Source organism: Molothrus ater, chromosome 2 (genome assembly GCF_012460135.2).
Source record: "Molothrus ater isolate BHLD 08-10-18 breed brown headed cowbird chromosome 2, BPBGC_Mater_1.1, whole genome shotgun sequence".
NCBI lineage: Eukaryota > Metazoa > Chordata > Aves > Passeriformes > Icteridae > Molothrus > Molothrus ater.
In genome coordinates, this window is record NC_050479.2 from 62,014,118 (window position 1) to 62,041,453 (window position 27,336).

At 41.9% G+C, this 27,336-nt stretch overlaps 1 protein-coding gene across 1 annotated transcript; it reads right to left on the bottom strand.

Annotated features, from left to right (window-relative positions):
• Window positions 1-1,296: 1,296 nt before the first annotated feature.
• RUBCNL (rubicon like autophagy enhancer) lies at window positions 1,297-24,374 on the bottom strand. Its single transcript, XM_036394662.2, has 16 exons — window positions 24,344-24,374; window positions 23,674-23,782; window positions 21,429-21,537; window positions 18,690-19,355; window positions 14,236-14,321; window positions 10,914-11,124; window positions 9,889-9,993; window positions 7,777-7,819; window positions 7,289-7,421; window positions 6,742-6,887; window positions 5,824-5,888; window positions 4,493-4,731; window positions 3,653-3,714; window positions 2,593-2,746; window positions 2,382-2,472; window positions 1,297-1,895 (listed from the first exon to the last, which is right to left on the bottom strand). The coding sequence occupies exons 2-16, from the start codon at window positions 23,743-23,745 to the stop codon at window positions 1,798-1,800; spliced, it is 2,280 nt and encodes a 759-aa protein (XP_036250555.1). The 5' UTR covers window positions 23,746-23,782; window positions 24,344-24,374; the 3' UTR covers window positions 1,297-1,797.
• Window positions 24,375-27,336: the final 2,962 nt, after the last annotated feature.

The window sequence follows — 27,336 nt, forward strand, 5'->3', positions numbered from 1 at the left end:
CAGATCCTTTCCTTGCTAAAAGGTGGAACAAACAGATGAGAAGAGCAAGAAAGAATGCACAAAATGAGAATAAAAAATTCAAAATACTAACAGCATCCTGCTGGAGAGATCAGAACACTGATTCGTACTTTCAGGTCCTGGGATTTCTCTGTTCATTGGTACTTCACAGCAGTAACAGAAAAATGGTTTTACAGGTTTGAGCAGCTGTTCTACCTTTCTGAAGGCAAGGGCTTCATTAGAAGGAACCAACCAGGCAGGGAAAGAAAGCTGCTTTCAATTTCCAGCACTTCACCTTCAGGCAAGGACTCCGTCTGCAAGCATGAGGGTGGATTTAAACAGGAGCATCTCTCCTGATCACTCACCATCTCTCCTCACATTTCCAAGTGCTCTGGAAAGAAACTTCCAGAGTGGAGTAGCTGGTGGAGGTGGCAAGATGTTGGCACTGGGTGACTGCATGGTGGCCTGTGTGTGCAGAGGCCAGGACTGCCCCATGCCAGACACAGCTGCTTCCAGCCAGCTCCAATGGACACACCACAGAACAGGGCTGAGTGCCTCAGCCACGATGGTGATACTGCTAAAACTGTATTTAAGAAAGAGCATGGGAAACAGCAGCAAAAACACCAAGGTTTAGTGAAAAAAGAGGAGGTGCCTTAGGCATCAGAGCAAAGATTCTCCAACAGTCCATGGAAAGGACCTCACTGGAGCACATGAATATTTCCTGAAGGAACTACATCTTCCTGGAGAGCCTGTACAGGAGCAGGTTTATCCTGAAAGATTGCAGCCCATGGGAAGGATCCACACTGGAGAAAGGGAAAAGTGTGAGGAGGCAGGAGTAGAAGAAAGGAGCAGTTATGGACTGACAGCAACCCCAATTCCCCATCTGCCTGGCACCACTTGGGGCAGGCTATAAGGTAGAAAAATTAGGAATGACTATGCAAAGTTCAGCCTGGAAAATGGGTGGATGAGGTAAGGGAAAATTATTGGTTTAGTCTTTGCTTTTCACCACCCTACTCAATTTCTAATTTACAATGCATTTAATTTTTTCCAAGTCAGGTTTTTTTTTACCCATGACAGTAACTAGCAAGTGATCTCCCTGCCTGTATCTCAGCCTGTGAGGTCTTCCATCTTTTCTTCCTGTGTCCTCTTGAGGAATGAGGTGAGAGAGCAGCTGGGTGAAGTGTGAAGAGCACCGAGCAGCAGTCCAAGTTAACTCACCACAAGCTGTTGAACTGATGTGTTTAAAAGAAACTTAAAATTCACTGGTTCACAATAAGTATTTGCCATAACAATTTCAGATTAGCATTTGCCTAAAACTTGCAGACAAATCTTTTCTATTTATTGTAGAGCTTTTCAGAGAACGATTTTGTACTTCACCACTTTTTCCCCATTTCCAAAATTGAACATAGGCAAAGGCTTCCAACGCTCACTTACTATCTATACATTATCTGCAGAATTACAGAGATGAATCATTTTTACATGAAAAAATACAGTATTAAAAATCTTACATCCAAGGACAAAACATAGCAACAAAAGGCAGCCCAAAAAATTAACATCCAGTCTGTCACCATTAAGATGAAACTCCCTCAGGGTGAGTTTTCAATGACAATAATGAAGTTGACGTTTATTTTTTGGTTTTCTGGTTTTTTTTTTATTTTACCCCCCATAAAGGAGACATGCATTAAAAACAGTAATGTCTAAAACAACATTATTTAACACCTAATCATGCACCTGAAGATTTGGCTCTGAGCATCTTCTAAAGCCAACAGTCAGAGGAACCCAGTTTCACTGAGGCACCAGTCAGGGAGTTTCTGAAAGAGTCCTCCGAGCTGAGATCCGCAGACATTTGGGGCAGCCTCCAGACTTGAAGCATGCTTTGTGAAAGCATGTTTTGCACTCTGTTTATACATACAGAGTAGCATTTAGAGGAAAAAAAAAATAAAATTAAAAAAAAAATCAACAGCTGTGTTCCTTGACTCGTGTTCTATCATGTACGTATCAGCACAAAAGTAAACACAAGCAGTGCAAGGCTGGGACAACCACCACCACTGTAATAATTTACACTGAATGCTGGCAAGATCTGATAAAACAGCTCTCTCATGCCTAGACCCAAAAAACAGCCTCCCCCATGCTCAGGCAAATGCCTGGTTTTGCTCTCTAAATCCACTGATACGAAACAGCTGCCACAGGCTGTTTTTTGAGGATACATGCTGTCCATGATTTACAAATGCACATGCAGATTTTCAAATATGCATGCTTTCAGTTCTAGTTCTCAAAGTTGTTCTCAACGTATGCAAGCTAGTTCTCAATGTTTCAAGTAAGTCTAAATGGTTCTATTCACCAAAATTCCCCCAAGAAAGAAAAACATTCAGTCTGGAACATACCTGGGCACCTTTTACATTTGGCAGTCTGATATGGAAAGAGCAGGTCTGCACTCTGACAGAATTCACAGATAAAACCCTTTGCTTGACAGAGCTACAACAACAGCAAAAGGGTTGAATTAAAAACAAAGAAAAAATTATTTGGGAATGGCAGCAGGGGTATTTCCTTACAGTAGCAGCTGCAAGGACACTAAAAGCCCTGTTTTTTCCTTACCTCACAGCTATCTACATGAGAGGTGGAGCTCTTCAGAATATCTTTAAGAAGGGGCAGTAACTGCCCTCGTTTGATCTTCACCAGATCATCCAGTGAGAAGAGATGCAGCTCCTCTGTCAGATGGCTGGGAACCTGTTCAAATTCTTTCAGTATACTGCAAAGAGAAATAAAACCCAAATAAAGTTACAAAAAGTTGTTTCTAAAGTGTCTTTCCAGAATAAGCATCTTTCACTTCTCTAGTCACATGGGGATTATACAAGGCAAGTTCCTGCTATCTACCTCCCCTCCCAGTTTGAAATCACTTTAATAAAAATTGGAAGGTTTGGGATTTAGAATAAACTCTCTGCTTTAAACATGCATTCCTCAGCTTTGGAGTTGCCATACACAGTTATCCCAGCAATCCATAAATAATGTGTAAAGGGCTCTCTCCTGCCTCAGGAACAGTAGGCAAAATCCCAAATAGTATCTAATAAAATAAGCCAGGCTTATTTATTTGCTTTGCAAAGAGGACTTTGAGGGGTTTTATCCTGCACAGGTCACTACTGGGTGACACTATGCTTGTGCTGAGCAGGTGAACTCTGGAAATAGAGCTATTGGTCTTTATCACTACTGCTTACTACTACTTTCATTTTTATAAAATAAACTGAATTGAGCATTATGACAGATTTCTGGAAGAAATCTTTAAATGCTCAAGGAACACACTTTTCAATTTAAAAAAGCCAACATATTTTTTTAAAGACAAATATCCTCAGAGACGTAAGTATCTTTGACATTTTAAGGAGAGAGAACCTAGGAGAAACAGAACAGGAAAAAATACTCACCTAACTAAAAGGACTCAACATTTAAAACCAAACTATATTACAACAAACAGCTACCACATAAAACTTGTACTTCACTCCACATTTGCAGTGCAATAGAAGGCAGTTTTTTTATTGGAGTTCTCTAATGATCATATCAACTTATTTAAAACTGCACCCAAACGTCTCTAGAGAAGAAGGCTCTATAAGCACATAATGTACATTTTATTAAGCTATTTTTCATGCATAATCACAGTCCATACCTTTCAGCAAACCTGCATGTTTTCAAAAGCTTTTTTAAATGAAAAAGCTGTTCTTGCGCCTCCTAAAAGATGGGGGAGAAAAACAAAGCTGTTTTTAAATCAAAAGCATTGCATTTATATATTCCTAAGTGAGGAACACCACTTTTGAGTCTGTAACCCTTGCAAGTACTAAGCCACACCTAAAAAAAGGGACTTTACACTTAGCATTGTATTAAACAAATGGATTTTCTAATGCACGAAAGCCAAAACAGGCAAAGACTATTTTTATTTCCTGACAAGTGAAGCAAGTCCTAATGCCAAATATGGCTGCAGGTCTTGATGCATGCTAGACCCACACCTGTGTAAGAACAGATAAGCCAGGAAAGCTCCTCAGCCAAGAAGGGAACACATGCCTACTTGCAATCTTCAGCAAAACACTCTTCCTGAAGCTGTAGGAGGTACAGCTCATACATAAGCAAAGGATGTTTCCCCGAATGGCCCACAAAACTAAGGAGTCATTCCAAAATTACAGAACTTTTCAACAGCCAAAAGCCAGAAAGATGTAAATATTTACTGCTGAAGACCAACTCCCTTATATTCACTAAAACTGGAAACCACAAAGGAAACACCTCCCAAAGAAAACAGGGCTAAGGAGACCTCTGGCATAGGTTGGAAACACCTCTCTTTGCTCCCTTCACCTGAGGGAAAAGCAGGCAAGTCCCAGAAGTGGTGATGGGATAAGTCAGAAAAAAACAACCCTTCTCCTTACTACATGCACACAGAGGACATCCTGCCCTAAGGACTTCTTCCTGAAAGTCTCAGACCCAGAAATTCCTAATTAAAAAAAAAAAACACACTTACCCTGACCCTGTCCATTTCTTTACTTTTCGTGTAGAGGGTTTTGTTAATAGATGACACATTGAAAATGGGTTGCTGCCATATGCTGTCCAGTAGGTGTTTGGAGAAGTTGCAGACATAGTATTTTTTGAAATCCCACTTTGAAAGTATTCGTGCAGGAATAGAAGACTGGGCATAGCTGTGGCAGCAGTCACAGAAGTACTTCCCCAGGTAGTCACAATAGCGGAGTCTCCTGATATATTCTGCAGGAAGACAGCAATAAAATTCTGAGTATTTCAAAAACTTATGGGACATAACTCCAGTCTGTCTAAATAACTCAGATCTAGTGGAATGCAGAGAAAGGGATTTTTTTTTTTTTGTTTTATTCTTTTCAGTAGAGGGTTTTATTATTGTGGCAAACACATGTACAAGGCTTGTACTTGGCATTAGAACAGAAAGTTTCCCTCAATTCCGTATTTGTTCAACTGATTATAATTATCAACATAACATCTTAGAAAAACCCTGTTGCTTTAACCACAAAAGAAACACTATGTAAAATACACAACAAAAATACTTCCACCAATTTTGGAGTCATGTTGGTACAATACCTCTTCACATCAAGAGATTTGTGGGTTTTTTCCCAGCTATTACAGCATCTCCTATTTGCTCAGCTTAATATGCTATCATAGATTGTTGTTACTTTACAGGACACCACAAATGCTGCTCTTGTGAGCTGAGCCAGAGCAAGACTTAAGAGCCACTTCAAAGATTTCTTAGGTAAGGTCTGTTTGTCAGTTCTGTAAATCATTGTGCTTTCAAGCAGTTCTCACAAAGAATCAGGAATTAAATAAAAAAACAAGAAGTTTTTGTCATCGAGATCTAAAGAAACAAAAAGTTTTAAAAAGACACCCCAAAAGAACAAAACGACAGATTCCATAAGCTTGCCTACAGCCCCCAGAAAGAGACTTTTGGCAACGTCTAAATTGGCACAGGGAAAGAATTATTAAAAGAAACAACTGGACTATGCAAAACCAGCACTTTCCAGCCAGGAAGCTTGATTTTTTTTGTATATTTTTTTTTCTATTTTATGACTTATGAATTTTTGTGGTTTATGAGAAGGACATCTATCAAGTATTGTATTCTGTATTGTATGAAAAATTCCAGACACCGGAAAGATCCCACTGTCTGCTTTACTATTGCAGGCACATCCAACAATGAGATTTTTCTTCTAGCTCAGATCATTTAAAAATTGTGGTACATCTGTGCTGGTGAGGATTAAAGTGTGATTACAGTACTGATTGCAGTACAAGTACTGCACTTATTAGGGGTTTCTTGCCAGTTTTGGTAATACTTACTGCTTTCTATTGGGGTTCCACAGCCAACACATGTAAAGTTTTGAGCAGCCACCACTGCATCTCTCCTGTATACAGAGGCAAATAGTTAGACCATTCAGCACCCAAAAGACAGTTTTAATTAGCATTCTTCCAAAGTGCAAAAGAGCTAACATTGGCACCAGGGAGAACGTCCACCTCAGGAGCTGACTTCTACCCCTTCACATGAAGAAGGGATATTCTGTAACGCTTGTTGAAAGAAGTAAATTATTTTTTAAATTATTATTTTAAAAAAGTTAAAATTTTAGAATTTTATTAATTTAAAATTTAAAATATTATTAATTAATTTAAAATTTAAAAATTGTTTTTAAATTATTATTTTCATTTCTTAAGGTTGCATCAGTATCATAGGGTTTGGAGAGGGGAAATCCACATTTGCAACTGAAAAAGCAACTGTACCTGCAACAACACAGGGAACAGCCAGTTTGCTTACTGTGTGCACTTCACAGCATTTGATACAGGGTGAGACAGCCATTTCCTCACACATGACCTGCTGCCTCCCCTCACTTTCTGAAAACCAGCTATCCATAAAATACTAGCAGGACAGCAGGGAAAGGCAAAAATATTCTCCAGGTAGTGTCACAAAATGAAATTTTCAGGAGCTAAGTACATTGCCACTGTAACACCAAAGAGTACGTGCATTATCACATGGCAAACTATACATGCTGTGTTAATCAGGATGTGCCAAGAGACAGAAAAAGAGGCCATCTGTTTTCTAGTGAGGCTGGTGACAGACACTGCAGAAGGCTGTGCCATGCACCAGCTCTAGACCTGCTCACAGCTCATCTGCACATGCACGAGATCTGTTAATCACCCAAGCTCCTTCCATCAGCTTTCCTCGTGCTATACTAAATGACAATGCCCAGATTCCTCAACACTTACTTGACTGAAGGATGAATATTAAATATAATCTGTGATCTTGGTGGGGACCAGCCAGAAGATCCTCTCAACTTGGATATGATCTTTATTTCTTCAGCCAGATTCAAACTGGACTCAAGTTCTCTTGGAATCTCTTCTTTCAGCACAGACTATTGGGAAAGACAAGCTCATGAAGATAACCAGCCCATCAACTGGACATATGTTAAATGCTATAGCAGATTTTTATCTCCCTTTACACTCCAGTATTTTAAAGTTCAGTTTTCACCTGCATGTAGTCCCCCTTCAAACTCCCTCATATCAGTCCCAGAAGAAAGCACATCCTGATTGTTCACAACTACATGTTTTAAGTGGGCTGAATTTTGCTGGAGAGAGAAGACATTTTCTAAAAATTTAGATAAAGTGAACTAATAAACTGTAAGCACTCATGTGTATTTGTTTTTTTTTTTTTTAATGTAGCTTCCTCCTTTTCCTAGCAGTGAAGCAGCTGCAGTGAGACCATGATTATTTGGGGAACTGAATAAAGAGCTCGTTGTTTTCAGATCAGACTCACTCTCTGCTTAGATGAGCTCAGGCAACCAGACAGCTGAACTGCAGAGTCTGTCTGCAACCAGTATTTTCTGAAAGCTCTGCATAACTCCTGGGCTGTTGCTTCAGCAGAATTGCAGCCTGGTTCAAAAGATGATCTGAAAGGTAAGGAATACTGTCAGTGAAAAATAGCAGCACATCATCAGCATCTACACTGTCTTTTCTGCACCCAGGAAAAGTTTTCTCCATTCCTTCATTCCTACCCTCTTTCTTTGATACACTCAGGCCCTTGAAGAGCCACAGACACCACCTCCAGCAAGACTAGGGGACCAGAGAAACACTGCTAAGCCAAGCACCAGAGACATTTGCTGTCAAGCAGCATTCCTTCCCCTTCCTTGAGAAGGCCCAATTTACCACTCCCACAACTTTCCCTGCCCCAGCCAGAAGAACCACTGGAAAGCTGCTCCAGCAGAAAAGGTAGAGCCATGGGGCAACTGTAGTAAAGATACACACCTTTTATCAGGGACTACAGACAGATTTTCAAGGTCTTCAAGTTCTGCAGTAAAGGAGAAAATTTTATCAAACCATTTAAGAAACAAAGCATCTGTTACTCAGCACTATTTTAAAAATACTTTCTGTGTTACCACAGTGTCAGTTTCAAATATATTCATCTTTCCAACAACCTTCCTGGATGTGGGAAATAACCTCAGCCCTGGTTGCAAAACAGGCATAAGGAGTCTTATCTCCTCTGCATATCTCTGACATGATGAAGAATATTCCCTAATATCTTTGCATCCTATCATCACCATTAGCCTGCCTTCAAGAGCTGAAATGGTAAGGAGAGAATAAATGCCTGCTAGTCAAGTTCCAGACAGAAGTCACTCAACAGCACAGAGCCAAAAGAGGCCACATTAGATTTTTTGGACACTAACGGATGTTTGGAGACCCCAATCATAAACATACAAGTTAATGCTATAAACATGTTAGTAAAAGGTGAGATTAATGCAACTAAAGGACACCACTTCATTTTGTCTACATAGACACAATATGCTTATGCCAACAAGGTGTTCACATTGGTAGTGTTAGTTTTGACCATGCTTATTGCTCTCAAGACAAATGTTTCCCCATTTACACATCCCAAAGTAACTCTTGCTGCTGGGAATGTAGTTCTTTTGGGAGCTTGTTCTTCATTAGTAGATCAAGGAAAGATGAGAGGAAAAAATAAGTCTCTAAGACCAAAGGGAATAATAAAAATCCATTTGTTATCAGAAGAAGATAAAACAAAGGTTAAAAGTTGCACAGGCCACTTTTCAGGGTTTCTACTTCTGTATGTGTAAAAATCAGAAGCAAACCAAATGAAACTCAGGATGTCCTAAAGAGAAGCAAAGCCCATGTAAGAGAACAGAGATATTGTGCTGTAGTCCTGAAGCAGAGGGAGAGGCTGCCTAAAACTGAGTCAATCAGTTTCATTAGGAAATTATCATGTCCTAAATTCTCTCAAACAGTGCTGCTATAGCTGACTGAGGTTGTGCCAGTCTCACACTTTCTAAATGCATGTTCCTTTGGTTTCATTCTTAGACATAATTTTAGTCCCTCTGTTGGGTTTGCATGGCAAGATTTTGGTAGCAGGAGGGGCTATGGCAGTGGCTTTTGTAAGAAGCTGCCAGAAGCTTCTCCCAAATCTGAGAGCCAATGCCAGACAGCTCCGGAATGGACACACCACGGGCCAAGGCTGAGCCCATAGCCATAGTGGTAGTGCCTGTGGGATAGCAGAGCCAAAATGGGAGGGAAAAAACCCTGCACAGCTGCAGCTGGAAAGAGGTGTGAGAATATGTGTGAGGAACAGCCTTGCAGACACCAAGGTCAGTGGAGAAGGAGGGGCAGGAGGTGCTCCAGGAGCCAGAGCTCTGGAGCTCTAGGGATTCCCCTGCAGCTCCTCATGCAGGCCATGGTGAGGAGGCTGTGCCCCTGCAGCCCATGGGAATTAATGGGGGAGCAGAGATCCCCCTGCAGCCTGTGGAAGAGCCCAGGCTGGGGCTGGAAGATGCTGAAGGAGGCTGTGACCTAGAGCAAAGAAGCCCATGCTGCAGCAGGCTCCTAAAGGATGTGTGGGAAGCCCCAAGAGGTAGAGAAATCGTAAGAGAAGTTTAGCCCAGGAAGACGGGAGAGGTGGGGTGGAAGGTGCTTAAAATTTTAATTTCTCACTATCCTACTCTGATTGGAAATAAATTAATTTCCCTACGTTGAATTTTGTCTGTGACAGTTTTTGGTGAGTGATGTCTCCCTGCCCTAATCCAACCCCAAAGCCTTTTGTTCTGATTTCTCTCCCTTTCCAGTGGTGAAAGGAAGTGACAGAGTGATTTGCTGATCACTTGGTGTCCAGCCAGGGTCAGCTCACCATACTCTCAAACCAGCAAAGATATTCTTTCCTAGAAATGAAATCCTGCAGCAGTCTGATAATTCTGCATGTGTTCTAATAAGGACCTATACATACATAATTGTTTCCATTTTCTCATGTTATTTCTCCTACAATAACATCTACTAAATCAAGAGAATTCCCAAACAATGGAATAGATTCAACTGAACAATATATCTGTTTCTGCAGTTACAATTTTAAAGTCTTACCAATAATTACATATTCATCCTCTGAGTCACTGTGGCAATGAAATCTGGTAACCTCATGATGTGATGGTAGATGCACTGGGGAGCTGAGAGGCAGCAAAGCACAGCCTGCCCAAGACAAGGATAAGATCAGTTAAACTTTTCCAGCATTTATAAGTAGCTGCAATTATGTTTACATTTTTCATCACTTGCCAAAACTTTAGCACACAGACTGCATTTATTGAGCAACTTTAATTGTTTTTATACATACACAGAGCAGGCCAGTTCTTTGGAGTCTGTCATACAGTATGTCCCTCAGTTTCTCAGCCAGAATCTTGCAGAGATAAACCCAAACCATTTATATAGCCAGTGGTCTCTCCCCTTTTCATGTCCAAGAACACCATTCATTCTTCCACAGAATTTATGTAATTTAGACTTATGACATTTAGACTTTATGTCACTTCAGACTCATGATTCATCACTAAGATCTGTACTACTCAAGAGACTAAAATCTACTTAAAAATGCATGTGCTATACTCCTGCATAATAATGCCAGGAGTATTTATTATCTTGCCTTAACCTGTATGTGAATGAATACTCTGGGGAGTCTCACTCAAACCAATTGCACATTGGTTGCATTCCTCGTCCGCATATTGCAGAAGCAAACACAAAAGGAAAGACACAAATTGCAAATACTACCAAAAAAATTTAAGCAGAGAGAAAAACAGCCAGCTACAGGCATGCTCTATGGACAGTCATGCTTGGCTTTGTGGCATTTAACCCTACATTTTAATTTTAATGTAAAAAATGATTATAATTAATAAAACATAGGTGTGAACCACCTATGTGGTGGCAAAAGGAAGTATGTAACCCACAGGAAAACACTTGTGGCATAATGATCCTCAATGGACCCAGCTCTCCAGAGACTCAAAGAAGGTAACAAGAGGATTTGGTTCCAAACAATGCCCCAATTTGTTTAGTATTTTCTTGCACAGAAACAAACAGCAAAGGCTTTCAAACAAGGTTACATTCTAAATTAAGTAACTTGCCTTCATAACCACTGTCTGAAGAGGTAACAGAAGAATCAGACTTCTTCACTCCAGGGTAAGAAGATAATTCTGAGTCAGTGTGATAGCTGCCATCTGATCCACTTGTTTCCTCCACACCCCAGGATTCTGCTTGTTGTTGGCTGAGGATATTACATTTCATTTTTTCTAGTGATGCTATAATCATGTCTGCGACAAAAAAGTGTGCGTTTTCCTGGACACGAGATTGGAACGCTCATTAGTACACAGCATAGCTGATATTTAGTTAAGATGAAGTAAAATGTATCATTTTCCTCCCATACTTTTTCAACTCTATAAATAAAAATGTAAACCTGTCTGACCTTTTATTTAAAGTCAAAAACACCACCCCAAGGGCAATTCAGGAACAATATGCAAAAGGCAACTGCCTAGATAATTGTCTTACCCTTGATTATAATATCCAATCTACTTTATCTTACCCATGTATTAGATAAAAATGAACTTGATTGCATGACTAACTGGTGTATGTGTATGCATTTCAGAGATGCAGTCTTCTAGTTACACTGCATTATTTAGCATGCAAGCATGCATCCAAGTAACCTATTTAATATGATTTAATTTCAAGTCAATGTGTATGAGCAGCTTTGCACATAGGCTAGCTGGAGGGGGCCAGAAGTGGCAAGTTTTGAATGGAGTGTAGATCTTCAGGTGGAGGGAAGTACAGGAGCTAGTAAAATGTTTTCATGTGTTAAGAGTTAGGGCAGTGAGGTGGGGAATATGCAGTGAGATTGCTTACATGGCCAACTCAACCCTACGTAGAAATTCCCTGATAAGAGTGAGAACCTGGCTCCCCTGGGCTTCCCACTGCCTTAAATAAAAGGCAGCTGTTCCAAAGCTTCACTGTAGCATTTCCAAATCAGACAACACTTCCTTGTGATGTCTCTTGCCATCTTGCCTGCCCTGGTCACCCATTCTCCAGGAAAAGGGACCACTGAGACATACACACACACCTGGGGCTCCTTTCCTAAATCCTAATTCCTGTATCCCTTGCTTTCTGAGGTCTAACAGAGCATCCCACCAGCCCCACCTGAGCTACTGCTGATGGTCTGGGCGCAAGTCCCACACCAGTCTCAGCTCAAAAGTGGATACATCATGGAGAGATAGTTGTACTCAGGCAGCAGGGTGGTAACCCAGAGATACCCAGGATACTCTCAACTGCCATGTGCAAACATAAACCTACATCTAAAAAAGCTATGGCAGTATCCAAGGCTAGAGACTCTTGAGTGCAGCATAATTAAAGCTTTAAAAAAGTGGCTTATGCTCAGAAAATTGTACCACTCAACATCAGTATTCATTATATCCCCTCAACTTGTATGGGAACCATGAAGAAACACATCAGTGTTTAGGAATAACTAAATCTTAAGGAGCACAACAGACAGCACAGCTTTCTTACTGCTCACAGACAAATACATGTAGACAAGATTAATCTCAGCATTAGAGTGCACCCAAGTCCCTCTGGGTGTTTGGAGAGACTTATCTTTTTCCTACCACTAATTAATATGACTTGCTTGGTGCACAGTTTCCCCAGAGACAACTTTCAGTGAACTTCAGGAGCCCAGGAGTTTGCTATCCCTTCCATTAGCAAAGAAATAATTTAAAAGCCTTTTTTCCTTTTGGGAGTTATCTCCTACTTTGAAGATAGAAGAAGTCTCAAATTAGTGGCAGAACACAGCCTATCAGCATGCCCTGCTGATAAAAGCAATTATGAGTGTATCTGAGAGAGCTGCATTGCAAAAACATGAAACAGAACACACAGACTCCTGTACTCAGCATGACTATCAGCTTTCAGCTCTGCCTACTGATAGCTCCCTCACCCTGCAAAGCAGACCCAACTCAGCTGTGACACATCAACCTTCTCATTTCTGTCCTCTCCCACTAACATCAGTGGAAAGTCCCTTTAAGATTATCTGACCCATTTCCTTCCTGGCACACAACTACAACTGCAGGACCTACTGACACCACATGTACCTTAACTTTCAGTCCTAAAGTTGAAAGAGATTATTTCACAAGCTAGAAGTATTTGAAATTTAGTGGGTTTTTGTTTGGTTGGATTTTTTTGTTCTTTGGGTTTATTTTAAAGGCAGCCTTGCTCATAATTGAGCTTTTGCTATCTTTTAACTTGTAATCACATCAGCCCCCAATCTCTGCACAGTAGTAGTAGCTGGTAAGATCTTTATTCACTCAATACTCAGATTGTGGTTTCTAATCCAGATACCAGCTCACTGGTCTCCTGGTGTCTGAAAACAAATTACTTTTGTTTTAGGTCCCACAATAAAGATGGAGAAATATTGTCTCCTTTCTGAAACACCTTTCATAAAAAGCAACACAAAAAGCTAGTTCAAGTTCATTGGGTTCTGGTGTGTGATTTATTGAGTGGGTTTTGTTGTTTGAAATGCACCTTATGGATGTTGAGAGCTTCAAACCAAAGGCAGAACTTGCTCCTCTGGTAAAACCAGTGCTGTGCACAAAGATGGTGATTACCTCTGGGGCCTAGGACATGGGACCACATGCACACAGTCCAGCAAAAAAAAATCCCCTTTTCTAGGCACACTTTTAAAGCTCTTTTATATTAAATCCTACTCATTACAATCCATTAACCCCTCTTTTTCCACTGTTGGAAAAGATTAACATTTAGCACACAGAGTTGTGTGTGACAGCTTTAACTCCTCATCTTTAGCTCTATTTACAGGCTTGAGTAGACTGCCTATCTGGCAACACACCTAAGACTGTTTGAGGCCCTTATGAGAAACTGCTTGAATTACTGCAGCTCTTAAGAGTTATTGGTATCCATACTGTAATTCTTTGACAAAAAATCTCACATGCTTATCATCAGCACACACCAAAAAGCCCCATCCTCTCCCCATCTTTTGATACTAAAAGCATGAGGTAAATCTCATACATATGCATGCATGCAGCTGCAAGAACTTCTATGTAATGTATTCTAATATAACTTTAAAGTTACTAATGTTAAAGTTTGCTTTCAAGGAATGTGTGGGGAAATGATGGAATGAAAAGCAGAAACATACATTGTTCCTGTATATATTTCCATTACTTAAAAATAATTAAAATATTTAATTAATGGGTCAAGAGTAGAAGGCAAATTATGAAATAGACATTTTATGTTTGTAGATTCACCCATAGAGGGCAAGAAGAGGGAAAATAGAGTATTTTAAAGATTAGTACATCTATCAGGAAGTTCTTTTATTGAGAAACACCTCTCGTCATTTGGTTTTGCCAAATAATAAAATGTAAAAACCGTGATGATGATAGTATTTGATGTCCTCACCTTTTCCACATCCTCTGGAAGCATGCAGACGTCCTGCAGTGAACGATTCAAGGGTATAGCACCTATATTCAAAGGAGAAGTAGAACCTGAGGGTATGACAAGAACTTTTATTAGTTACTTCTTTCTCTGCAGCTCCCAAGATGCATGCTGGGACTTCCAGAAAGCAAAGCAAGGGTTTTTCCCCAAAACTGAACACCACTGGGGCTGGGTAGAAGCTGTGGTAGAAGCTAAGGCAGAGAAAAATGTGAGAAACATGCTGGCATTTGACCTATTCTGGCAACCTGAAGCATGAACATCAACTACCAGAGAAACACAGTTTAAATGCTGTGCTGTGACAGCAGCACTGCACTCCCACACCAGTTATCTCCAAGCTACAGCCTGAGCTGCTGGGGACAACCACAAACAGAACCTGAGGCTGGATTTGCAGCAATGCTCTGCAGTAGGTGACACAGCCAGCTAACACTGCACTCTGCTCCTTCACAGTTGCTGGAAGAAACACAAATCCCACTGCTGTCTGGGCATGCAGAGAGATGCACCTTAAAAAAATTCCCCATATCACTGCTGGCATTGTGTTTGCAAACACTAAGTTTGGAAAACATTTTGCCATTATGTTTCCATGCTCCAAGGAAATGTCCCTCCTGCTTCCAAACGCAACCCATACTGAATGGTACTGTGTCCAATTGTGGCATTAGCCACAGTAATTCTCCCCAGAATTGCAGTTTTTTTCTCCTGATAGTCTCTGATGAGTGTGTGAAATAAATGTTATCTTTTTCCCCAATAAGAACTTCTCACTGTACAGCAGAGAACATGTTAGGTTTTTACTGGGGCTTACTACCTCTTCGGGGACCTTGAACTCAGAGTTTCTGTTTCACCCTCATGATGTTCACAGGATAAAACAGACTGTATATGGTAGAAAAGGGCCACACAGACACCATTTAAACATTTTGCAAATAGCACACTTAATCAATGGCTTTTTATTTTTTAAAAAATGCCCCTCCTAAATTGGTTTAAAAGCCACAGGCTAAAGAGCTCCCAAAAAATATGATCATAATTTATGTAAAACTTTTCTCCAACTGAGGGACACTGACTCTCAGGCCTAGTTTGGATTATTTATGTTGCTGTACCTAGAGAAACCATTATGCTGCCCTGAGCATCAATGACATCAGGCTGTAAAGTCAACACTGCACTCGAGCAGAGCGACACAGATGGAGAGTTTTTGTACAGAATTATTAATACCTCCATTGTGTATACCATGAAGGAAAAACAGAAAGGCTGACAATGTGACTTTTCAAAACACATTTAACGGCCTAATTAAGTTATTTTCATACCTACCTAATGACTCATCCTACTAGGTAAGCTCTATAGCTTGATAATAGACTACATTCTCGTCAGTTAAGATAACAAAAATTACTCTCTAAACTAAAAATAATAAGCAGAAATAAGGAAATGGGAAAATTATTCCTTTCTCTTTAAAACATAAGACCCAATTCATCTTAAATATAACTTTGAAATCTAATGGGAGCTTTCTCCTTTGCTTACCTCTTGCATCCCACTTGCATCTTTAAGTAAAAAAAAGAATGTAAAAAAAGCACAGGGAAGGAGCCCAGCACATCAAGCAATGGGATGCAACTCTGGGTCTGATGCAGGAAAGTTATCTGGTTGCCCTTCTGCTCCTGAGCACTGCTGCCTGAGGCTGCTGGGGCTGGGGAAAGAGCCCTAAGAGCCAGAGAAGGAAGTGACTTTGATGTACATAGAGGTTAAAAGCAAGAACAAGCTTGTGAACTCAGTGACACACTGGCCACAATAAAGCCCCCAGAAAACACTAAACTCAGTCACAAACTCTTCACTAACAGTGACAGAGCCTTTTCAAAAGGTTGAATAAGGGCCATTCTCTGGTAGCCTCAAACATATGAACACAGCCTAGTAGGAATTTCAGGGGACCAGCAGAAAATCCCACTAAACAAAAATTATATTCCACTGAAAAAGAAATTTTCCCAATTTAAGTGATATTACATAGTTTTCTTGTGTCTTGTGCATCCCTCAGCAATTCTCCTGTGAGAAACCATCATCTCTAAGACAGCAAGTCAGGAAATCCTATTGTGTAATTCCTGCACTCAAATTAGGCATTGTATTTCTTCTTTTTCATTTTGCTATTCACTTTTCACATCCTCATAGTACCGGACAGTGCAGGAGAGAATGAGACCTCATTACCCAGGCTACCCAGTAGCATGTTAATGGTTAAAAGCAACAAGGAATGAAGAAATGCAGAAGTTTTCACTTTGTACAGAAAAGGCCCGAGTCTAAGGCCGAACATATCACATTGCAAAATGTCTATCAGGATCCTGCCTCCTTTGAGGAGTATCTTTTAGTAAAATCAAGGATGCTCTTCAGTCACCTGGTGCCACATTCCTTGCTCCCTTTGTTTTGGAGAGCCAGCAGCACTACTACCTCAATACAAGCTTGTGACACATCCGCCTCGTGCCAGAAGGTCGAGTCACGCACGATGTATTTGTTCTCCTACACGTGCCTCGCAGTCCCCGCTGACCCCGAGAGCCTGGGCTCTGTTTTCCAGACCCAGCTCTCCAAACACGTGTGACTGGCCTCAGCCAGCCCCAACTGCTGGGTGCGGTTTCCTTCTCCCTGCTGGGCACTTCTCAAAGGCACGGAGCACACGCAACACCCAGCAGAAGGAAACAGCCACAATCGTCACATACTAGCTGATGACAACAGCCTGTCCCAGATGACAGAGGTGTTACTAAGAGCACACAGTCCTGCAATGGCATGTGCCTGTTTGAGACCTTGCTGCCAACTTAGACCTTGGAGGAGTTCTGGGTGAATAGCTAGAAAGAATCAGAAACTGGAAGTGGAGGTCAGTGGAGTGTCACCGTTAGGACTACTACTGACCAAAGGGAGAAGAAAAAACCCAAATCAAAACAAACCAACAAAACCTAGACATTGTATTATTCTTTTATAATACAAAGGCAGGATGAACACTCCCTGCTCTTTGCTTTTATTCCAGTAGAAAAATCAGACCTCAGCTGCAATATATTTTATGAAGCTCATAATCTATCATCATGGAATCATAGAGGGGTTTGGACTGGAACAGAAGTTGAACATCACCTTGCTCCAAACCCCTTGCCATGGGCAGGGACACCTTCCACTACACCAAGTTCTCAAAGATCACTCACTAGACCAGGTTGGTCAGGACCCCAACCAACCTGGCCCTTGAACACTGAAAGGTATGGGGCATCCACAACTTCCCTGAGCAACCTGTGCCAGTGCCTCAGCACCCTCATAGTAAAAGATTTCTTCCTAATATCTGGTCACTCTTCCTATTTTTTATAAGACCCCCTATAAGTACTGGAGGGCTGCTATGAGGTCTCCCTGGAGCCTTCTCCAAGCTGAATAACCCAAGCTCTGTCTTCATAGGAGAGGTGCTCTGTCCATCTGAACATCTTTGGATATTAAGTCCTTAGATGCCACTAACATCCTTTATAAACAAACCCAAAATGCTTCATCTCGCTGTACCAAAGGCTGCTCCTGTCAATATTAGGTGTTAAACAGGAGAGGACTGTTTTGCTGCCTCAGCCAAAGGGCAGGGACCCCAGCCTGCAGCCCAGGAAGGCTGGCCCACCTCATGGAGGCCCCACAGCCCCAAGGCCAGGCCAGCTGCTCCCCCGGCCATCTCAGGGACACATGCTGAACTTTCCCACTGAACAGCTCCTTACCTACAGGACTACACTGCCCAGAACCCCCTGACACTGCAGGGACAGAAGGCACCCTGCTCAAAGGGCACCCTCTGCTAGCAGCCCTCAGCCAGTCCTCTTCACAGACAACACACAGGATTATCCATATAGCTGGAAACTGGTGAAAGGTATAAAGAACCTGTTTTACATCAGATGGGGGTTTGTGTCTCCAAAACCTCAGGGCACTTGCAAAGGAGAACAGGAAAAACAGTTCCGCTCCAGAACAACCAATTTAGTCATAATAAACTGGGTGATAATGCCCTACCTCCAAAACCCCAGAATCCAAGGACTTCCTCTCCTCCAGCTGCTGCCAAACACAACACAATCCCACACAGACCAATGAATCACTACCCAACCCATGCTATCTGCTGTTGGGAAAAGGGTAACAGTGAAGACAAGATAAAGCTGGTAGAAAGCTCATCCAGTGGACGTTCTACATTTCTCACAGCTCAGCAACTTCTACGTTTTATCTACAGTTGTATATTACAAAAGTATTTCTGCATCCTGAGAGATGCCTACTGCAAAAGCCTAAGCATCTCTCATTTTACCAACCACCCCTCAGGTTCTCCTTGGTTTTTAAGCTCTTTCTCCCCTCTCTCCCATTTTGAGTGACAGCATCAGTCTTATTTGCAATCCCCATAAATAAGGCCCACTTCAATTACACCTCTTTGCAGAGATCTTACAACAAAAATGCAGCTGTAAAGTTACCTGTTGGATTGACTGGCTCTGACTGGGAAAGGCCACTGGGAGAATCGCTGTTGTGGCTGCCAAGAGGCACAGCCTCCACGGCATGAGGGTATTTCACTAGATCTGTTTTACCAACAGTTGAATCTGAAAGCAACCTTGTGAAAGCCAAGTCTCTTTCAGGGGAGGCACAAGATTCTTTTCCAGAATGCATAACAGCGGATGTGATGGTGCCTCCAGTTAATGTCACCTGGGTAAAGCAGTCACGCTTCAGAGGGGACACACTTGAAAGAGTGAAACCATTCAAGGAGGAAGCAGCAGGATCTCCATCAGTATAACGGGGACAAGGGAAAGTATCCAGTGAAGGTTTGGGGGAATCACAGTCTGTGTTGTTCCAACATGCCCGGGGCCTGGTAAACCGAATATCTGTTTGTGTACAGGCAGTGCTGTGATGCGCAGAATCACTGTCGCTGTCATCATGGCTGTCCTCGGTGCTGCTTTCTTCCCACTGCTCCACATCGCTGTCAGGATGCTCAGCTCCCTGCATTGTGCTTTGCTCCAACACCAAAGAGGGCTTTAAACCAGATGCATTTAAAACAGACATGAGAATGTCTTTGATAGCTTCAGCACTGCCTGGGTATGATCCAAAACTTCCAGCATGTCCGATCACTGCTGGCCTTGAAGATTCATCTGTTCAAAAATTAGAATAAAACAAGGGGTTAGGAAACAATACTAAGAAAAGATTAATACACAACATGAATAAAATGCATAGTATTTTTTACACAGGTGAGAAGACAGGACAGCTGAATTCACTCACCACTCGCTGCTGCCTCTTCCTGCAAAAAAACCTCTTGCTTTCTGCACTCAGGAAGCAATTCTGTCATTGATAAAGGCTAAGTAATAAACCAACAGTAAAGTATTCTGCTGCTATCCAAACACAATCAGCTAAGACTTTAATGGTGACTGATTGTCAGTGTGCTCAAAAACATCACTGTTCTACAAAACAGGATAACAAAACTATTACTAGTACTGGTACTGATCCTATTGCCAATAGAAGGGAAGATTACATTATAGTAAGTCACATGGAAGATCAATAGAGCAGAAAGAGTAACAAAAATTACACTCAGTAATACAAGGTCAACGTGCTTGTGTGTTTCAGTTCAGGCAGACTGGAAATGGCTAAAGTAAACTTCAGTCCCATTATTCATGGGGTGGCAACACTTGGCCAAACCATAACAAACTTAGCCCTGTCACACCAAGATCATTATAATGCCTCTGAAAGAATGAAAAGTATTGCCAAGGTCCTATGTGATCTACTGCAAAACTTAGCTCCAGAAAGCAGAAAAACTTCTCTTAGTGGCAGACATAGAACATTAGCAGGACCCACAAGTGTGCACCACAACAGTAGCTTTTGAAGAATAAACTGAAGTCCTGTACCTTGAACAAAACAAACAAAAAACCCAAAAACAAACTAAAAAAAAAGCCTCAGAGGAACTGCCATAATTCAAGTAATTGAGAGATTAGACACAAAGTCTATGTTCAAGAAGAAACCATTGACTACATCAACACAATGAAGTTAATACCAATCTCCTTTGGGGAAGATAAGTCAGTTGTAAAATTCTAAGAATAGATACAATCAAGAAGAATTATTTCCAGGACAAAGAACTCCTAGTTAGGATGACAAGGATTGTTAAACACTGCTGGTGAAAAAAGGAGGAAGTCTTGCAGACTCCAGACTTTGCCCAGAGGTTGCTCTCCTTGGACATATCTCATTGGAAAACAGTAAACTTCTCTGTAAGTCTCTCACCTGGAAGCCTGCATGCACGCAAACAACATGATAAGAAAGTTTACCAATGAAGGTATCAAAACCAAACCAAAAAAAAAAAAAAAACTATGTATTTTGGAACAGCAAGTCCATATAAAGACCAGAGCTCATCAAGAAAAATCTCAAAAAACCCAAGAACATCACATATAACTGAAACTGCAAGAGCTGCTAGCAAAACTAACCTAGTAAAGCCAGGTCAAAATCAGCCAGAACATGTCAGTAATAGGGATCAGTCACTTGCCACTTACCAGGACACTGCTCTTGCAGAAATAGAACAGAACTGCACATTTTACTGGCTGCACTTGCAAACAAACACTTGCCAATGTAGCCAGCCATGGCAATATAAGGACAGGAATGGGAAAATTAAAACTAGCTGACTTTTAAACAAATACATTTCAAACTTTTCAGGGAAAGAAAGACACTTTGGAAACTACTGACATTTCAATTGCACAGGAATACCTAAATTTGGGCTGCAAACATCATCTTCTCTGTGCTAAATATGTAGTGTTATAATAAAAAAATTGTAAAATTTTATGAGCTGAAAGAGGCCTCAAAGATCATCTAGTTCCAATCCCCCTGCTGTAGGTGGGGACACCTTCCAGTAGACCAAATTGCTCAGAGTCCCATCCAACCTCACCTTGAACACTTAAAGGGAGGGGGCATCCACAGAGTTTCTGGGCAACCTGATCCACCCTCACATGCAAATGTCAGCATTAACTAAAACAGCCAAACTACCATTAAAAGGCAAAAAACCACCCATACTTGCAAGTTGTATAATGTATTTTGATGTTGTACCACCCTCAAAGCCAATAAGCAAGGAACCCTCTTCAAACAAACTAGACTTGTTTAGTACAACAAACACCAATAGCTTTTGCTAGCATTACAAGCACCAGCACTACTCCCCCAGAGGGAGGCAATTTGGGACAAACTGGCATTACCTGAGAGAACAGAGATTTGAGGTGTCGGAGCCAGGCAGCTAATCCTCACAGAGGGATTTGAAGAACACGCTGAGTCGGTGAACGCCACCTTTAGGCTTTCGTGGTTTAACTATAAAGAGAGGCAGACAATTTGGTTATAAGATAACAGCACTCTGCTAATGATACCCTCAGTGTCACAGTCATCCCAGCAGGAAGAACACTTTTCTGAAGCCTGCTGACGGTCACCTAACCACTACCTACATTTCTGGCTGCCTGGAAATCTCCCCAGAAGCATGCACTGTCTGGAGAGCACTCACATCTCAGCTCTGCATCTCTCATTTCACTCCAGAAGGCAGGTGACCAAAAGAAACTCTCCACAGCAGGAGGATTAAGCATGTGCATAAGGCATAAATGAGACAAAATGCTGAATAGGATGCCTGTATATCTACCAAAACAACAGCAAAGGAGTGGAAAAGAATTCAAGGAACCACCAATCTGTATCTGAAGTATTGGCGTTTTTAGATGTACACAAATTATAAGCTAAATCTGTAAGCTAAATCTATGAGGATCCAGCTCCACAAATATCTGACCCATGTGCTGCTTTATCTCCCAGCTCTAACAACTGGGAGCAAGTGTGGTCATGTCACCTAAATTGATAGAACACAGTGCATGTGGCTCATGTCAGCAATGTGACTGACCCAGCATAATGCAAGAGGTGACACAGATAGATAGTACTCGACCTGGCATAGGAGCCTGCCAGTATAAGCTGACCAAAATTTTGAATGCATTTGAACTGCCTGAGCAGGTTTATACCAGATCAGCACTTCACTTTTTGCAGTCAGGATGCTTCCAATTCAGTATTTCTACCCCTCAAAGCTGGATTTACCATACTGTCAAACCACTGTAAGCTGAACCAGGGAAACAATTTAGTGCAGATACTCAGGGGCTAATTTCAACAAGAGACTCTAATACACTCAGGACAGCAAAGCAACGGGTATTCTCCCTAAGCTCATAAATTCCTTGTGAAGACCTAAAATTTGTCACCCACCTCCCTGCTGCCTCAAGTATGTGATGGACCTGCAGAGCACAACACAGAAAACAGGGAAATGAAAGGGATGCCCTGCTCCCACATGCACATCGTTAAAAGGCACTTAACCAAGGCGCTGTGCCTTCCTCACAGATCAGTGAGAATGTCTGCACACTGAAGCACGACCAGGACTCCTCTCACCCTCCCCTGAATTCTGTGATCCCATAAAAAGAGAAGGGAGTTAAAGGTGTGCTGTCCTCGGCCACTCCAGGTTGTTGACCTCTACACTTCCTACGTGCAACAGTGAGGTGACTCAGAGTACAGCTCTTGTCCAGATACCCTTCTTTCAGACTCACGGAAAGCAGAAGAAATTAAAACCCACAGAGAATTTCCCTTTTAACTGAAGAATAATGTTTCAAACCAAAAATAGTATGCGTAATTTAAAATATTTAGCGTTTGATTATGCCAGTGTTTAGAAAAATACGCTTTTCAGTATCTGCTAGTGTTTTCTATTTTTCCCCCCCTCTGTACTTCTTTAGATAAACTGGCATGTAGGCAGACTTTATACACATAAATATCATATGGTCAAAATTGTTTTCAATACAATTAACAAACTCTGAGCAATTAACAGATTCTACCTCTTAGGATACAAGCATCCCAAGTGCCCAGCAAGATAAATACAAGTACTTTATCAGTAATCATAGCTGTTAAGGGTGCTGAGCTTTAAGACTTTTGTCTTTGTTTTTAAACAATGCTCCCATCTCTCAGCTCTTATCAGAACGGTGTGAGAATTCAGGTACAATTTCCATTTACTCTCCAGATGCTACGATTTCAACTAAATCACAGGGAAAAAAAAGTCACATAACTGTCCAATAACCGCAAAAAAAAAAAAAAAAGGCGATTAAAGAGCAGTGATAAGGAAATACAACAACAGAAGCACATGGAAAGCACAACACACTGCCATAACAAAAAAAAAAACAAAAAACAAAAACAAAAAAAAAACCCCACACCATAAAAAAGAAAAAAACCAACAAAGACAATTTGACATCTTCCTACTATAAGAGAAGTCTGTCTTTTCCTCCCCCACCTGAGTACTGGGAGTGTGTTTCCCAAGTTAATTCTACCAGCATTTAAAAATAACTTACTACATCCACTGAAACTAAAAGCTGGTTTTTGAACCAAAACCCTCCTGAGCTAGGAGCACACTGAGCCACCATTCAGAGGTCTCCCTTGCCTCACCTTCTCAGAGCAGGGATGTTTGAAGACTTCTGTTCTGCTGAAGCTGGCGAGCGCTACTGCATGGAGAGACATGATGGGAAAGCTTTCATTTTTCGGTGTTGTTAAGTACCTGGCAGCAACAGACAGAGAATTACAGTCACCGCTACGTTATCCGTGCTTCTCCATCTGTTTTGCAGACTCTACAGTTAATATTCTGAACTATTTTCCGTCCCGACTTGGCACGCTTATAGAAGCTCACCGAAAAGCAGAGCTCAGCAACAATGGAAATGTGCTTTAAAAAAGTGCCTAACTCAGGGGACGGGAGAATCGTTTGTTTGCCTGCTTGTTTTTAAGTAACACAACAGAAAAGCCTTCCACATGCATAAGAGGAAGATTATTGACGTGTGGTCCTTTACAGTTTGCTGTAAAAGGAGGAAGAGAGGGAGCAGAGTGGGCAGCAGCGGGCTCCGTGCTCCGGCTCAGCTGCACCCCCACGCCGGGCAGGGGCAGGGGGCAGCGGCGATGGCAAACGCCGGCGATGTCCCCGGCACGCCGCGCAGTCACGGCTCTGCTGCCATCACGGCTCGGCAAGCGCTGAACCCGGAGGGAGACCCCGGCACCTCCCGCCGCCCCAGCAGGCACGGACCGCTCTCCCCCGGCCGCCCGGCCGCGCTCCCACTCCCACTCCCACCTGCGGCCGCGGCTCCAGCGCCTCCCGCCCGCTCGGCGCGCCGACGATGCTGAGGCCGCCTCCTGCCCGCTCCACGTCCCTCCCTCTCCCTCTCTCCCGGCCCGCCTATCCTTCCTCCAGAGGCGGAGCCCAAACCAAACGACGCCGAACAAATCTAAACAACCAAAAGGCGGCTGCTGAGGAGTCGCGTTGGGGCTTTGGGCCTGTCTGGGTTGGAGAAAATGAGTCTGAGGGCCGGCGACCTCGTTGCTTTTTACACCTTCCTGAGGAGAGGGAGGAGTTTAGCTCTTCTCGCTCAGCGACAGGACGCGTGGGAATGGTTCAAAGCTGCTCCTTAAGTTTACACTGGACATTGGGGGCCGTTTCTTTGCCGAGGGGAACGGCGTTCCTGGAGGTGGTCAATGCCCCAAGGCTGTCCGTGTTTGAGAAGCATTTGGACAACGACCTTATCAATATGCTTCAGCTTGGTCAGCACTCAATTACTCAGAAGCTGGACTAGGTGATCACCGTAGTATCGCACAACCAAACAAACCCAAGAGGAGTCAACTGGGAATGAATGGAGGGTGTTCTCTCGGTCGGTGTGAACTGGGGTGGACTCCAGTGAAGCTTCCAGGCAGCTTGGAGACGCTACTCAAGAATCAGCTATATCCGAGGACTTGCTAACTGGCTGATTAGAAGTGCTAGGTCCATTCTCACTGAGCTTTTGGAAAAGAATTGAGCCATCTGCCAGGCTGATCTACGGAGTCAGCTGCCCTAGCAGGCTCAAAACTAGCAGGCTGGAGTACCTAGTAGCCAGTCTGAGCTAAAAATAGAGTGAAGGAATGCTGAGCTGTATTTGTGAAGCTAAAAAATTGCTGATTGTTCATAAAGAGCAAAAAATATGTGCAGGAACTTGGGAAATCACAAATCATGAGGAAGTGGGAAGGAGATATAGTCCAGATGGTACCATGCAGAAATAAGTAGAAGCAGTAAATAGAATGCAAAACAGAGCTGCAGCTGAAAATGTGGCTTTCAGATGTTCTGGAGTAATTGTGTCCTTTTTAAGAATAAATGATGACTTAGCCAGTAAATAGGACAGTGGAAATGGGCTGTAGAAACTTAGGAGGAGCTGCTGGCCACGCTGCACAGTTGCCTGAATTTAGTTTGGATGGGACTCTATGTAACCCTGATATCATCAAATATGTCCCTGCTTATCCCAGGGGGGTTTGACTAGATGTCCTTTAAATGTCCCTTCTAACACAAGCTATTCCATGATTCTATGTTATCCCATGGTGTGAGTTTCAAAGTCCCAGATACAGAATGGTAAATTCACATTATTATTTGTAAAAATAAATTCTACTTTTGAGATGTATTAATGTCAGGAAGGGCAGGTAATAAGATGGAAAGGTTATAGATTTATTTGTAATTTTTACTAAAGCCTGGTAAAAGATGTAGCTAGGGAATTTGTGTTTCATTCCCCTAAAGTTTTCCAAAATCTTTACAGGAAAATAATTATACAAATGAAAAACACTAAGTATGTCTGAAGGCAACACAACACACACACACACAAATTGTGGTAGCATTTTCATGTCCATTTAGTGCTTTTTTTCCCCTCCTTGCTGCACTCCTTGTGCATGTGTGTGTGTGTGTGTGTGTGTGTGTGTGTGTGTGTGTGTGTGTATTGCCAGGAACCCTTGTATTGTATCAGACCCCTTGCTCAGATATGATTAAAAGCACTTTTTGCAGATGTCACCAACAGAAAGATTAGAAAACTGGACAAATCAAAATCACAAGGAAAAAGGGGAAGAAGATGTCAGACTGTTTTTAAAGTTTATTAGGTGGAAACTCAACAAAGCTAGGATGCACCAAACTGGCAATAAAAATATCACCCACAGTGGCTTAGGAAGAGGCAAACCCAATTTATTTTCTCTGGTGTATATGCCAAAACAAAAAGCATCAGCAAAAATGTATCCCAAACCTTACAGCAGAATGTAAAAACCCAGAGGCTGGGAGCAGAGATGGCACATTAAAAGCCCATTAGTGGACTTCTGTAGAGGAACCTTCCTACTTTCCATGTCTTGGGCATGGAAATGCATGTCCTGCAAACTTCAGAGTATAGACCACTGAGATCTTTGAGGTACAAAAGGATACTGGGGAGAACTAAAGCAGATTTACTGGGTGTCTCTAATATAGTTTATTTATTTTATATTAAAGGCATTATTCCTGACAGGGACCCAGGAGAGTTCTGACTCTGTAATGTTTGCATAAAACTGTCTGAAAGTAATCAGGAAGAGGAGGATTTTTAATCACACCTAAAATAGCTCAAAGTTGGCAATTGTTCGGAAGACTTCTACAGAGATGCCCCAAAGGCTTTCTTTTTTTTTTTTTCTTTTTAATTTTAAGGCTAATGTTGCAGAATAACCCAACTCTACCTGTTGGAGAAGATGACTTTTGAAAAGATTCAATATTCCTAATTCTCCAGAAAAGAGCTACTAGGAATACCTTTAAAGTTAAACATGTAAGCAATATAAAAGGAGGAAGTGCACAAGTAATTGCATGTAAAACCAAAATAATTACAAGGATAGGAGAACTATTCCAAGCCAAATGTACATCCAGGAAATTGGTGGTCAGCTGACCTTCTAAAGAATTCCAAACATGCTGATTTACAGGCATCAACTCAAAATACAAAATATGTCTGAGGATGTTGGTCTCCTGGCAGAGGATGACAGCTTGAGACAGTGTCCTCAGCTTCCCACCCAGCTGGGAGTGTGGCCATGCTGCTCCCGAGCAAGCTACCAGAGCCTCGGCATGCTGGTAGACCTTGCAGGGCTGTGGCACATCTCCATCAGAGCAATCAACGTCTGGCTTTCTTCATTTTTTTTTTTTCCTGGCAGATACTTAGTTACAAATATGTAGCAAATTCTAATGCAGTCAAAGACCATAATTGCTGTGGCAATGTCATTTAATCCCCGTATTTGAACAGAGGTTGATGAGTAGCTTGGCCACTCAAGTCA

Excerpts from the sequence above, each read along its gene's own strand:
- RUBCNL (XM_036394662.2), bottom strand. The coding sequence starts at position 23,745 with ATGTCTCTCCATGCAGTAGCGCTCGCCAGCTTCAGCAGAACAGAAGTC. Across the intron at positions 19,356-21,428 it reads TCAAATCTCTGTTCTCTCAG|ATGAATCTTCAAGGCCAGCA; the intron begins GTAATGCCAGTT and ends ATTTTTGAACAG. Across the intron at positions 2,473-2,592 it reads CTCATGTAGATAGCTGTGAG|CTCTGTCAAGCAAAGGGTTT; the intron begins GTAAGGAAAAAA and ends CTGTTGTTGTAG.